We start from the raw sequence: 13,847 nt of genomic DNA, 5'->3' as shown, positions 1-13,847 counted from the left end.
TGCCAGAATCCCCAGCCCTGCCTTCCAGCCAGGGTGGTGCTCTGGACCTGGCGGGGTCGGGTTGCCATGCCAGAATCCCCAGCCCTGCCTTCCAGCCAGGGTGGTGCTCTGGACCTGGCGGGGTCGGGTTGCCATGCCAGAATCCCCAGCCCTGCCTTTATGCCCCCCCTTGCCATCAGCCCCTCCTCGCATTGGTAGGACTGTGCCATCATGGTCTGGTAGGAAGCCGGTGACCGATGTGACTCACCATACGGGTCTGAAGTGAAGGGTGTTAGAGACGGGTTAGTCTGTGTGATGATACACATACCGCTGTACAATATTTTTAGATTATACCTTAATACGAAATAGAGATTAACAAGAGTCGAAGAGACACTTACTTTTATCGCCCTGTACCTTGTTGTGGCCACTAACGGACCATATGTATATGTGGGTGAGGCTGGGTGGACAGCGTGTTTCTAAAACTTACAACTGTTCTAAAGAAGGAAATTTAGAAATAAACAAATTTAGAATAAAAGCTAATGGTTTAAAAAAAAACACAGTATGTCTTCAAACTTTATTATTTTGAGAACGTTCAGTAAAGTGTCTTGTTTTTGTTTTATAAACTGCATGATAAATAAAAAAATTTTAACAGATAGCTGCTGACGTTTTATTACTTTTCATTTGTGATGTTGGTAACTCTTCAATTTAATCACAGGTTAAAGAGACGAAGCTACCCAGACAATGCCTGATAATATTTACCCACTTGGTATTGCCCCAGCCCCTGGACTGACATACCCGAGCTCGCAGGCAGCCCAAACATTCAGCAGTCTTTTGGAAAGTCAAGCGACATTGCCCGAAGATCCGTAAAGAACTTTGTGACATTCCTTCCTTCCACACAAAAGCAATAGCAAACTTATCCACTCAGGATTTTTTCCAAATGCCCTCCGACCTACAGACACCACCACCTGACTATTATCTGATAAAAACTATCGGACTGTAAAGGTTCAATTTGCATAATGGACTAGTCGGCGGAAGGTCTTGTCTTGTTCTATAACTGTGAGCATCTGGACCACCTAAGTGCTGTGCCGAGGTTTCTAGTGCTACCTCTCCACCTTCCCCTCCTGCATTCCATCCTCCCTCCCACAAAGACAGCCACACACGGACAACGGACGTCCTGCCTCTGTGCTGCTGAGCAGTGGAACTCTCTTCCTCATCACATTCGTAATAATAAATTTTCATATATTATTGATTCCATGTCTGTTGGTAGACAGTCTGCAGCAGTTTGTATGGCGCTGTGTACATATTATGGGCAGCACAGCCAATTCCTGATAGTTGACACTGTATACTGTATACCATACTACACAGTGTGAGAGCTCTCGACAGAAAGATGGATAGTTTTCAGGGAAATTGATTCTGAGTTCTTTCTGCAGCAAACAAAATCATATAAACATTCTCCTTGAATTTATATATATATATACACACGTACACTTTTGTCCACTGTAAATAAACACATCAAACGCAATAAGACATTGAATAATTTCATTTGTTTTTTTCGATTTTATTGTTTTCATCGAACAATTCACACGATCCACACAGCTATATGCCACTGATTATAAACCTCAGGTAACCATTCAACAAGACTGAGTTCCAGAAGACTAATTCCCATACACAGACACTAATCACCCACGTGACCCACCCACCCCACCTTCTGCGTGGACATGGTTGGGTCATTAGTGGCTTGAGGGGTCACATGTGAGTGTGCGGCGTCTGTGTATTACAACCGAAAACCAGTTTTGGCTTTGATGGTCATCCCTTCCACAATCATTGCAAGTGATCGATTAGATATCGAAATTAGAAAAAAAAATTATGAATAAAGACATCATTGTATCTGGTGTAAACACTACTTCATCTTTCAGTAGAAAAGCTTCAGAAATCAAACGAAACGTCTAGAAGAGTAAATGAAAATAAAAAGTCATCTCGTCCCTTCTTTAACTTTCCCGTGCGATATATTTGTGTAGTAAAAGTTACATCCTGATGCATCTTGTTAAAGGTAAGAAAAACAACTTATCAAAATATTTAATTTATAAGTAAGAGACTTACAATTTTTTCTTCCTTTTAGAGATTTAATTGTTTATATCTGTATCGAGAAAACCTTTGATTGCAAATAACGTAACTACCGAAGCCTCGAACCGTGAAGACCATAGAGGAGAGGTGGCACTAGAAAGCTCGGCACAGCAATCAGGTGGTCCAGATGCTAAAAGTTCCATCAAAAACAAGACCTTCCGCCGAACATTCCATCTCGCAAAGTGAACCGTTACAGTCCGTTAGTCTTTATCACGTGACAGAGACGCTAGGTGTGGTCTGTAGGTAGGGCAACGGTAAAAATCTGCTTTAGTGTGAAAGTAAGGAATTTCACACGCTGTACGTGTTAATTTGTCATTAAAAAGTTTCTTTACAAATCGATTGGCATTGTCGCCTGACTTTCCGTATGACTGCTAAATGTTTTGGCTGCATGTGTGCTGGGGAATGTCCGTCCCGAGGCAGAGCACGACAAACATTTATTGGTAATATGTAAGCCTGCCTAAGTTTATGTTTTAAAGTTTCAGTTAAAAAAGAGAACTGAGCTTAACGTGCAATATTTTTGTTTATAAATGGTTCACTTTTGGAGAGAGAAGGGGGCGTAGTATTTGTCTGTAGCCAAAGGTGCTGCCCTGATCAGATGAAAAGAATTCAGCGATTATTAACGCGGTTTCCCTGGAAACAGTCGGGAGCTTTTCATCTGTGATTAACATCCGACAGGTAATCCTTCCCCTCACGATCTCACTTCACGATGTACCATTGCTGACTGAATGTAAACACATTGAGTCCACCTTTATTCATACAATGAGGCACTCTATAAATAAGCATTTCATTATTATTATTAAAAATTAAAGGGTTCGTACCTTAGGGCTTACTATCTGAGTAGTAGGTTTAAGAAAAGAAGCTGATCTATAAAGATATTATTCTGTAAGTTTAATAATTTACATTTTTTCTACAGTAATTATTAAAGTTTGTCGGCTGCCATGATTCTCGTATGCATTAAATCAGATTCTTTTTGCTCTTATACTAACTCAATTTTTCAACATCCAGTATTGTGAAGTAAGTCTAAGAGATCAATTGAAAAATAAACAGCACAAGAGTTAAGAGAGAAACACTTCAAATGTTTAATAGTAGGAAGAAGAAGAAGAATGCACAGGGAACGCATAGAAAATAAACTGAAAAGTAAACAATTTGTAAACAAAATAATTTATTTACTAATTTTCCAAGCAAAGGAAAACTTATCAAGGGTAAGAGCCATGTATTAGCTAAATATTAAAAATCTTTCTGTTATCTAGACAGAGTTTCCATCAGACTCCCCTGATTAGGATTCAGTTGGTGTGTGAAGGGGGTGGATGAATGTACATGAAATGTGAACTGAACACATGAAGGTTCGTACCTAAAAGTGTTTGTCCTTATATTTGTCTTTTGGGATCTATGAACACACCAACATTTCTCTGTACAGGGATAATAATTAGTTTTGAAACAAACGTACAAGAAGTTTATTTCTGTACTTGTCATCCTTACTGAACATTTTATGACATGGCAATGGGTGGATTGTCAGGCAGTCTGAGTGCCATCAGCAATGCCAGAGTGTGCCACTGTCAACATGTTTACACATTAGACTGAGATGCTCACTCAAGTCGAACAGGAAGAGCAAACATTTTAACAAAGTCCGAGGGCTAAGCAACATAATAATATATAGCACCAGGTCCACATACATTCAATATGACAAAAGGTATGCATAGAAGAAAATAACCCGAGACACAAAATGCTTACATTTAAAATTAAAATGTTAAATTAAAATATTCGCAGAATCGAGCAATGTCATTGGTATATAAAGTAAGCCCCTTCATTATTGAAACAAAAACAAAACAAAAAAACAAAAAAACAAAACAAAAAACAAAAACAAAACAATTTTAAAAAAATTACACGAGAAACAAAATAAAGGTTTAAACTTGTAATTCTATAAAAGGATATAACATTTTAAATTCAAAGATGAAAACTGTCCGACTAAAAACAACAAGCAAAGAACTGCCTGTGGGGAGAGGAATATCCAAACAAACAAACACTGAATCTTGATGGTGTTGAAAGAGAGATAACTTCATGTCCTGTCAGCAACTTCCCTCTTCACCTCACATTCTTACATTATTTTCCATGCAAACTGTCTTGGTTACTACTTCATGTGATTAAATAATTAGACAATGTTAAAGTAAAGCTAATCATAATGAAACCTTGTGCGTCCATACAATTATGAAATAACATTGTTTACTCGTTGACTGCGGCATAGGTCCCTATGTCCTTTACGATTATTGAAGATTAGTGTCGGGGAGGTAAAGCAGAATGAGGCAGAAGGAGGGAGAGACTAACTATAAGAGATGAAGATAAAAAGACTACACGTATCTGTGCACACTTGGGTAGAATGTGCGCACGTGTCGGAATGTATAAATAGATGGAACGATGTTATGTATGTAGGCGAAGTCCGACAAAAAATAAATAAAAATAAAATAAGCAGTTTTTTTCTGCTATAAAAGCTGCATTCAAAGGCGAAGCCGACTTGATCCAGTTTGACTCTGACAGGTAGCGAGGGGTGTCCGAGGTTGTGGCTATGGGACAGTCACTGTGTTTATCAGGTCGTGTGCCCAAGAAAAAAACTCAGTTCAACTGTCAGGTACACCCAAGTGACAAGTGCTTTCATTTCATCGTCTCTACACAAGCAAAGGAATATCTTGGATATTTCCGTTTTTGTTGGCCTCCACATGAATATCAGACACCTGCTGGGCCTGGACTTGCTGGCTCTCACCTTCATCCTTGCCAGCAGCCTCTCTCCCGCTAGAATCTGTGATCTCGTTCTCAAACTTAATTTCAGTTTTGTTTTCATCTGTTGGTGTGCTGGGTTTATCCACTTCGAGTTTCTCTTCTTTCTTCTCGCTTTCCTGGGGTTCTTTGGCTGGCGTTGAGTCTCCCGGCGTGCTCTGCGGGGACGTTTGCTTGACGTCACTTCCTGTTCCGCTGATCCCCGCGAAGACGTCGTCCTCACCACCAGGTACTGCTGCAGCGTCGCCTCCCTCTTCTGGCTTGCTTGAGCTCAGTCGACCGAGCAGGAAGGTCGACACGAAGCTGTCAGGAAAGGAAAAGAACTTTAGTCACAATTGCTTGGCATGAGACAACTACTTCTACAAATAGAGTTTTCTAAAAACGACAAAAGCGTGAGCTAGCCTCAAAATGTCGTCTATCAGACCATCAATATACGCACTTTCCTGATCCTATCCATTATTATTAGTCGTTTCACTCATACACACGACACACACACACACACGTGAATATGAAAAAAGAGACAGATGGCTATCACAGGGTCCAACCAGGTCTTCCACTTGTGGTGTACACACCTTTCAGGAGACTTCTCTGTGCTCTCTTCTTTATCATCCTTTTTCTCTTTGTCCCCTTCTTTATCATCCTTCTTCTCTGCACCATCGTCCTTGGCTTTCTGGCCATCGTCGTTCTGGTCAGCATCAAGATCGACCGCAGTGATGAACTCGCCATTAAGGCCCGTGGCCGAGGTCATGGGCTCCACCTTCTTGTGCTTCTTCTCCATCAGAGCCACGTTTTCCTCCGCAGGGGAAGCCATCGCGTCTCCGGTCAACGTGGCCTGCTTCCGCCGCTTGCCGCAGCACCTGGGCACGAGGATGACGAGCAGCAGAGCGTACAGCAGCAGCACGGCGATGGCCAGAGTGATGGCGAACGCCAGCAGCCCGTGACTCCCAAACGTGGTCTGCTGGCAGTCCTTGGTCGACGGATTGTACTTGCCAGACGATTTGTCAGTCATTCCACCTGCGCTATCTGAGGCAGGCGAGGCTGATGACGTTTGAGAGGAGGACCGTTGAGGGTAAGTCGTAGTCATGGTGCTACTAGCTGCATGAGTTACAAAATCCGACAACGTGCTTGATGCTGGGGGTTGATAGTCAGTCGCAGTCTTGGTGCTACTGACTGTAAGAGGCTCAGATTTTGTCGACGGGCTCGTCACAGGGGTTTCAGATGATGTCGATTGCTCCTCAGTGGTGGTATGAGTCGACTCACTCTGGCTGGATGTGATTAAAGAAATAGGCAAAAAGATTTTGTTTGTTGAGTCAGAAGTGCCCGCTCCATCACCACTTCCATTGTCACTTCTCTTCGATCGTTTCCGCGCTGTGTTTGAGGTGTCCCTCGGGTCCGTAGCCAGATCCTCGCTTTCCTGGTCGTCTCCCATGAAAGTGTTGTCAGGGTCAAGGGCGGCAAAGAAATAACCGTTAGGTTCGTCGCTGTTGTCTTCTTTGGTTATTCTGCTCGAATATTCAACTTCATCCTCCTTGCTGACAGCTCTCACTGCACGAACTTCCGGGAAAACAGGATCACTTCTGACGGAGATGTCCCCGCGCTGAGGTCCAGGATCATTCATGGGTGTCGCAATGTCTGCAAAGAAGAGATTCATGTTTAAAAAATCTTGGGAAAATCAGTGTGTGTATCATAGTTTGTAGAATACCCGGGGGAAAAACATGATTAGTCATGTAATTTGATTGTAATCATGGCATTTGAATGTAATCAGATCGTTTAGGAGATTCCAATGGAGGATTTTCTTACCTTTTTGGTTGGATGCGGTTTTCGTTTGCTCGAATGGAGAGTACTGAGAGAGAAGGAAAGTGACAATATTTTATTAATGAGGATGTCTGTTTCAATCTCACCTTCCACACGAATGATGGTAAAACGCTGGAGATGCAGCCCCTTGTGGTTGATCTCACATTTGTAAACCCCAGAATCCTCATTGGTGACGTCCAGCAAAATCAGACGATTTGTCATCCATTGGTTGTAGTTTACAGTAAACAATCTGCAAAAACAGTTTAAAAAAAAAATTGTGTCCAAGGATCCTATAGTTATTTTTAAGAGAAAATAATATTACTACTACTAATAATAAACTATTTTGAGGTCAGATTCTATTGACAAAAATTCTTTTTTTGATTTAGGAAGATACAAAAAAGTACTTTTTTGTCATCATCTTGCAAGATATACAGTATGTCCTCACTTAATATCGCTTCGTTTCACCTAAGTTTTTTTTTATAAGGTTGATGAAAGAAAAAAAAAAAAGGATTTACTGCTCGGACCGCGTTTTCTTCATGATTGCAATAATTTTCTCCGAGTGCTGCATTTTTTTTCCACCACGTGTTCTGTGAGTTTGGTGAATTTTTTTTTTTTTTTTTTTTTTGTTTTTTTTGACGAGACGGAACCGTGATAATACGCTTCTCGATTATCGAAATCAAAAACCTACCTTGCAGGTACCGATGGCACAACCGCACCACGTGGGTCTGTCCAGTAAGCTGACCACGTGACAAAGGTCCAAGGCAGGAAATCTGCATTCCAGGCTGAGATTTGCCCTCTGCGGCACCTGCACAACAGGGGCGGCTGGTTTGCCTCCCAGAGTGCACTGCTGCTGGCTTCTGACCCCTGCATCAGGTCAAAGGTTAGCGTCATCCGCTATTGAAATAACTCTCATGTTGTCTTGTAATAACTCTCACGCTGTCTCAAAATCTTAACTTTCTAAGCAGGCGTGTGTGGCAAGGTTCACCATGACCCCACTTGCATGAGGTGAAGGACAAGACGGCAAGCTAAAGGGTGATAACTTAACGGTACTTAACGGACGTGTTCTCCGAAAACTATAATTTGATGAACTAAAATGAATAGACCATGGCTACAAAGAGCATTGTGCATACGTTAGATATTGTGTTTGTATGTGTGTGAGTGTTTGTGTGTATGTGTGTGAGAGTGTGTGTGTGTGTGAGTGTTTGTATGTGTTTGTGAGAGAGAGAGAGAGAAAGTTTGTGTATGTGTGTGTGTGTGTTAGAGTGCTGGAGTGTGTTTGTGTGTATGTGTGAGAGTGAGAGAGAGGACGTGGGCTGGGCAGCTATAAAATATGTCAACAGTCAACAGTCCACAGCACAGCCGGAAGTGGTCGCGACATGTGGCGACGTGATGTTGGAGCTGCGCCACGATAAGTGCCGAGGCGATAAAGTGCCGGCGACCCACTAAGCCTCTTTTGTCCACTCGACGAAGCAATCAAAATCCACGAGCAACACGTGTATCTTGCCATGTTGCCATGTATTCCACTGGTATGGTGAGTGTGAAAGGAAGTAGATGGAGAGGGAGGGGACGCTTGTTTCCAGCCCGTGACACTCCACACTCCTACGCAACTTGCTGATCGAGACGGACACGAAAATTGAGCATGCACTCATTCTCTTGAGGGCTTTTTACTCATTTTTTTTCACATTTCATCGGGATATCGTCCTTCAATTAAAGCACTTGTTCCAACCTATCGTGATCAACCATTTAATTGTTCCAAAACAATTACATTTAACAGCATCAAGTGCTTTAACTGTCAAATTAGGAAGTGCCTGTAATGAAGTATTTGTTTTAAAATAAAAGGATGATGATGATAATAATAATAATGGTGTTAATAATACTCAACATCCAGCAGTAGTTTTGTTATCTAAAAGCGGACCAATCATTAACGAGAATATTGAATGGTGTAACCACTCGATCATTCTCAAAGCCACTTTCGCTACGTAACGATATTCATATTATGGTATTGTTAGTTGCAGAGAGAGGCTTGGAAAAGATTTTTAGGCAGACCGTTAGCTGACCCAGGCAATACTGTACGTGAATAAGACCCTCGTGGAAACCTAGGATAACCCAGGGGTTGTGGGAGGTAACATAGAACGACGACAGAGCGGTTGATGTGACATAAACATTACCAGGGTGAGGCTGATTTACCCTGGGACAGGTTGACTGGGGAGTGACACCTAAAAGGGCAAGCTACTGTTTTAACAAGAGGACATTGATAAGGACAACACAAACCGCTATTTACTATTTTAGAGAAGTTAGGAAAACAGTTATCATCCCACGGGAGGGGGAGCAGTATAACTAATCCAGATACTCACCAAGCAACAGGCCAAGGAACACAATGGTTCCAATAAAACTTCGCTTCGATTCCATCGAGCAAGTTCTGTTCACAACCTTCTGTTGTGCAAAGTAGACCTGAACACAGAGCAACAAATGAAGAGAGCAAATTTGGTACTGTAAGGTGTAAACATTTCTGGCAAAACAACATCACGGGAGATATGTGATAAAGAACATGACTAAGATTTTACTTAGTACATAACTATATAATAATTAGTATCGAATGTGACTCTAATTAGAATATAGTAATTCTTAGTATAGGATATGTTGTTTCTAATTAGTAAATAGTAAGTAAATACTTGTTAGTATTAGTATATGGAATGACTAAGCTTGTAACTAGTACAAGTAGTGGCAGTTTATACTTTATAATTCAAGACTTAAAGTAAAAGTTGGATTAATAGGCATTATGCACTTAGTTAAAAGGCTATGGAAATTGTTTACTGTAATAATTTTGTCTGAACATAGCTTACATATATATATATTTCAAGTATTTTTATGAACATGGTGTTCACTGTTTTCTTCAAAAGATACTTTTCAAAGCTCTCAATGGTTAATTGTCCAGAAGGAATGAAGTGAGGTGAGGTGAATACTAACATTGCATGCATTGTCCGGTTATTAGTCTTTGAATGGAAATGTTGATAATACCACCCTTATCATTAGCTCTTACTTGTTCAATCATTTCACTAAATTCATATCAACTTAGAAATGCCACCACACACACACACACACAAGTGGACACCATCCTGAGTTCAGAAAAAAGTTGGTTAAATCCCAACTATCCCGACAAATTCTAAATCCTAGCTGAGATTTTTCTAGGCATACAACAGGCCCAGATAGCTTAGGATTGGAGCATCCCTGTCATTTACTGTTAGACACAAACACTCTCGACTGTACACCCTAAAAATAACTCTATTTATCCTGATTAAGTGACAATAATTGCACATTTATTAGAATTGAAAAGATGAGGGAGAACGCTGGAGGAAATACACAACTTCCTTAAATAAAAAACGATTAGTTTGAAACAGAGAAAGAAAATAAACTGGGTTTTTGAAGTCAAATTTCGTAACTTGAAAGCGTAGTAATACTAACAAAAGAAAAGAAATGGACTCAAACACCAACCTTCTTGTTCCTTATTGACAGTTGCCGCAGGACACAGTGACAGCTGTGTAAATATTCATCAAAAGTTGTGGAGACTGCGGCTGCAGGACCACCCTGGCCGCCAGGAATCAGAAAGTCCCGCGTCCTGACAGCCCCGCGAGCACGACACTGCACGCGCTTAAAACACTCCAGCAACTTCCTCTCATTGGTCGCATCCCGACATCGCCAACGGCTGCTTCACCAGACCGCGGGTCTGTGGCTGCACCAGGGCCTCGCTATCTCATCAGTTGAACATCTCGGTTCCGTTTGGTCTGATTTGAAAACGCGCCAAGCTGCGCCCACGTTTATTGGCTGGTTATGTGTGTTAGCATCCTACTTGGCTTTCATTTTATTTGTCTTTCATTTTGCTCTTCCTTTCATCAGGCAGTCTGGCTACCCACTCAGATACATTCATGATGCATATATATATGCAATTTCGTACGTATAGACAGACAGACCGACACACACACACACACGTGTCACTTGTCGGTGTTGTCAACAAACGAAGAAGAAAGCACACTACTGGGTACAACTAATATTCCGGATGTTTCCCGACCATTCCCATCACTGCTTGTGAACGGAAATGTGCTCTCGACAGGGATGTTGCACATTACAACCATCGCTGACATCACGTGCATAATGTGAGTTCTAGTGAGACCAGAAATGTTTGTGACACTGTGACCAGTGACATGATTGTGTGTAATGTCACTGGGGATATAACACACCACAGCACATTACTGACATCATCTGCCTTGATTTAATTTTAGTCTTTGTCAGACATTAAAAAAAAAAATTAATCTGTGCCTTGTTGGCCCTAAGCTGCTTTCAAAGAGAAGTGTTATCTCAGTGCAACATGAACACTTCTATAATCGTCTTTAATGTTTAAACAAAATTTCCTGATATCAGCCTTGGCAAGACTTCCACAGTTTTTGTAGGAAGCGGATTGAGACCTCCCTGCTGTCTGACACTAATGGTGGATGTTTGTGAATGAACAATGCACAGATGTAAGTGAACTGTGGTGAGAAACCCGTCGATCAAAGGGCAAGAACCCAGCTCATATAATTACCTCCCTTGTTCATGAGCTACTCCTAGTCTGCACAGCTCCTACTCAATGGCACATTTGTTTTTCGAATAAACGCTGGAAATTGATGCTGCTGATTTTAGAAGATATTATTTGTACTCATATAATTATAGTAGGATAACAATTTTTGTTTACTATCAATGGATTAGAAAATAAGATGCTGGTCCAACGCATTTACGAAAAACGAAGATAATAACAAGGAAATTGTCTTTGAGAGTAATAACAAAAACAGCACAGTAATAACTACAAAACAACATAAATAATAGCAAAACAGCACTAAAATAATATTAATTATAGCCATAATAGTTATATAAGTACAGTTGGTTAGGCAAGAGACGTAGCCACAAAACAGTCTACGAGTACCTTATATTTCCATCACAGTCACATAATGTGGATATCAGTTCTTGACATTCTCATAACTATTCTCATAGCTAGGTGTACAGTGTTTGTCACAACAGAGTGCTACAGACTAGACACGTGCGTCAGCGCGGGTAGGGTCATCCAGTGGAGGAAGTGAGAGTCGTCAGCAGGCGCGTCAGATCGGCTTCACGTGAGCACAACTTTATTCCTCCACAAGGGCAGATACAGGTAATTCTCATATGTTAGACACATAGAAATGTGTATATATATATACACACAAACACACAGCAACAGCAGCTACAGGAGGAGCACTGCCTCGTCACCCCAGGCTAACAGTACAATTAAGTGTATGTCACGTGATGTGAATGAGTTGACGATTCCTTCTGCATGCAAGCATCGCATATTTGAGGTCAGACCGAAAGAAAGACAAATTACTTGTCTACACATGATCAGGAATAGCAGAGACACATGTAGACATGATAGACAAAGACAATCAGACTTTAGGTCTCAGACGTTAGCTCTCAGAAGCCCTCCCACTGACGTGACTAGTTATTTTGAAACGTGTCTGCTTTATTACAAATTATTTACAATCAATCTGAATTGAACTGAAAGGGTCAGTGCACGAAACTGAAGTGTAAATTATTACACTGTGTCAGTGAGCCCCTCTCACAGACTGTCGGCTGTAGAGAAGCCCATCACGTGGACAGAAGACATGTACATCGTCGGTTCAAAGTACATCCACCAGACATCACTCATGAGATGCAGAGTTTAAAATAGTTGCAGAGGATGGGACAGTGCACTCCCTGTCGCCAGGCGTTCCGTGTGATCCCTACAGCAGGGTGTGACGAGTGGAACCAAACAGCCCAACTCTTCCCTCCTCCACTCGAAGCTTCCGGAAGTGAACCCCACGCCCAGGGCGAGCTAATTCACCGAACACCCGGATTTGAAATGCTGCTGAAGAACAGTGAAGTACAGCTGAGTGACTACCGGGGGGAGAGGATGTTAGAGGAGTGGGTGGATAATAAGGGCGTTGAGCAGACAGTGGAGCCCATGCAAAAGTGTTTGGGTCTTTGTGCGAGTTGAATCCTGGATTTGTTCTGCAAGTGATGTGAGGCGCAGAATCCTGCTGTTTGTGGCAAAGTATGACCCGGAAGTAGAGGAGGGAAGTTAGATGACAGCAAATGTTAACTAGGTTGATAAACATTGTTTGTTCGCACTGTGTTGAGAGCATTTCACGAAGGTCCAAGTTTTTTTTTTTCTCTCCCTTTCCTCTTAAAATATTGTTTTCATGTGCGATTTGAAGTGCTTTACGTTACTTTTTTAAAATGTTTTCTTTATGAACTTCATAATGTTCCCGACAGCTGCTTGTGCTGGTCCACACTAGTATTTGACCAGCTCGCCCCTCGGTTTGGACACGAGAACTCGGCCATCCGTTACACTGAATATTTGAGGTTTCATTATTAACAGTTGAACGGGTTGCAGTAAAGAGCTGCTTAGTAAAGTTGTATTTGACTTCAGAACATTACGAGAAATTAGATAGATGTTAAATAAACCAAGCTGTTTTACACTAACACGCTGGAGACGACAGACGGAAATGCTGAAATCAGGAGAGAGAACTCAGATATAACTGTGAAGGATACAGCGGCGCATGAGTTGCTGCCCTTAGCTATTCGACAGACTCACCACAATACAACACTTACTTTTATTAGATGTTGAAAATAATAAATGTCCACTGTCCTGAAAACAAAACTTCTCCCAGTGATACCACTGTAATATGAGTATAAAGGATAAGTCGTTCAAAACTAATCAGACCACGTATATCAAAATGTTGTCATTATAATCAGTCACCAGACCACTCTGTTATCTCTCTACTATGTGTCAGGAACAAAGATTTACTCCTGTTCAGCAGCCTCTCATCACTCACACTCTGTTCTCAGATGTTTTGAGAAAGTGATGAGTGTTAGCTGTTATCTCCGACAGGGGAGCAAATATGGGGTCAAGGTTTTAGGGGCTTGCTAGCACGAATGATTACACCTGATTTTCTTATCTCTCGTATGATACTTCTCTGTCGAGATTTTCCGAAAACCAAAAATAGTTCCGCAGTTCGTACTGGTATATACTCACTTTGGGAATTCCCTGTCTAGTAGTTTGAGTAGATTTATTGAATAAACATTATCTAGGTACGAAACTTTGCGTGTTTGTATGTTTCAAAGATACTAGAACATGGATG

General features: G+C 41.4%; 1 protein-coding gene across 1 annotated transcript; it reads right to left on the bottom strand.

Moving 5' to 3' along the window:
* Window positions 1–3,246: 3,246 nt before the first annotated feature.
* On the bottom strand, window positions 3,247–10,306 carry LOC112557450 (dentin sialophosphoprotein-like). Its single transcript, XM_025227316.1, has 6 exons — window positions 10,159–10,306; window positions 9,021–9,117; window positions 7,355–7,530; window positions 6,774–6,916; window positions 5,445–6,504; window positions 3,247–5,175 (listed from the first exon to the last, which is right to left on the bottom strand). The coding sequence occupies exons 4-6, from the start codon at window positions 6,886–6,888 to the stop codon at window positions 4,764–4,766; spliced, it is 1,587 nt and encodes a 528-aa protein (XP_025083101.1). The 5' UTR covers window positions 6,889–6,916; window positions 7,355–7,530; window positions 9,021–9,117; window positions 10,159–10,306; the 3' UTR covers window positions 3,247–4,763.
* Between the last annotated feature and the right edge of the window lie 3,541 nt (window positions 10,307–13,847).

This window comes from Pomacea canaliculata, linkage group LG2 (genome assembly GCF_003073045.1).
Source record: "Pomacea canaliculata isolate SZHN2017 linkage group LG2, ASM307304v1, whole genome shotgun sequence".
In the NCBI taxonomy this organism is placed as follows: domain Eukaryota; kingdom Metazoa; phylum Mollusca; class Gastropoda; order Architaenioglossa; family Ampullariidae; genus Pomacea; species Pomacea canaliculata.
The sequence above is the reverse complement of the archived record's forward strand: the minus strand, read 5'-3'. Positions and strand labels throughout refer to the sequence as shown.

What these genes read in the sequence shown, in the direction of transcription:
- LOC112557450 (XM_025227316.1), bottom strand. Translation starts at nt 6,888, where the DNA reads ATGACAAATCGTCTGATTTTGCTGGACGTCACCAATGAGGATTCTGGG. An exon ending in TACCATCATTCGTGTGGAAG is followed by an intron (nt 6,505 to 6,773) that starts GTGAGATTGAAA and finishes TCTTCTTTGCAG; the next exon opens with ACATTGCGACACCCATGAAT. An exon ending in ACAGAGAAGTCTCCTGAAAG is followed by an intron (nt 5,176 to 5,444) that starts GTGTGTACACCA and finishes CTTTCCTGACAG; the next exon opens with CTTCGTGTCGACCTTCCTGC.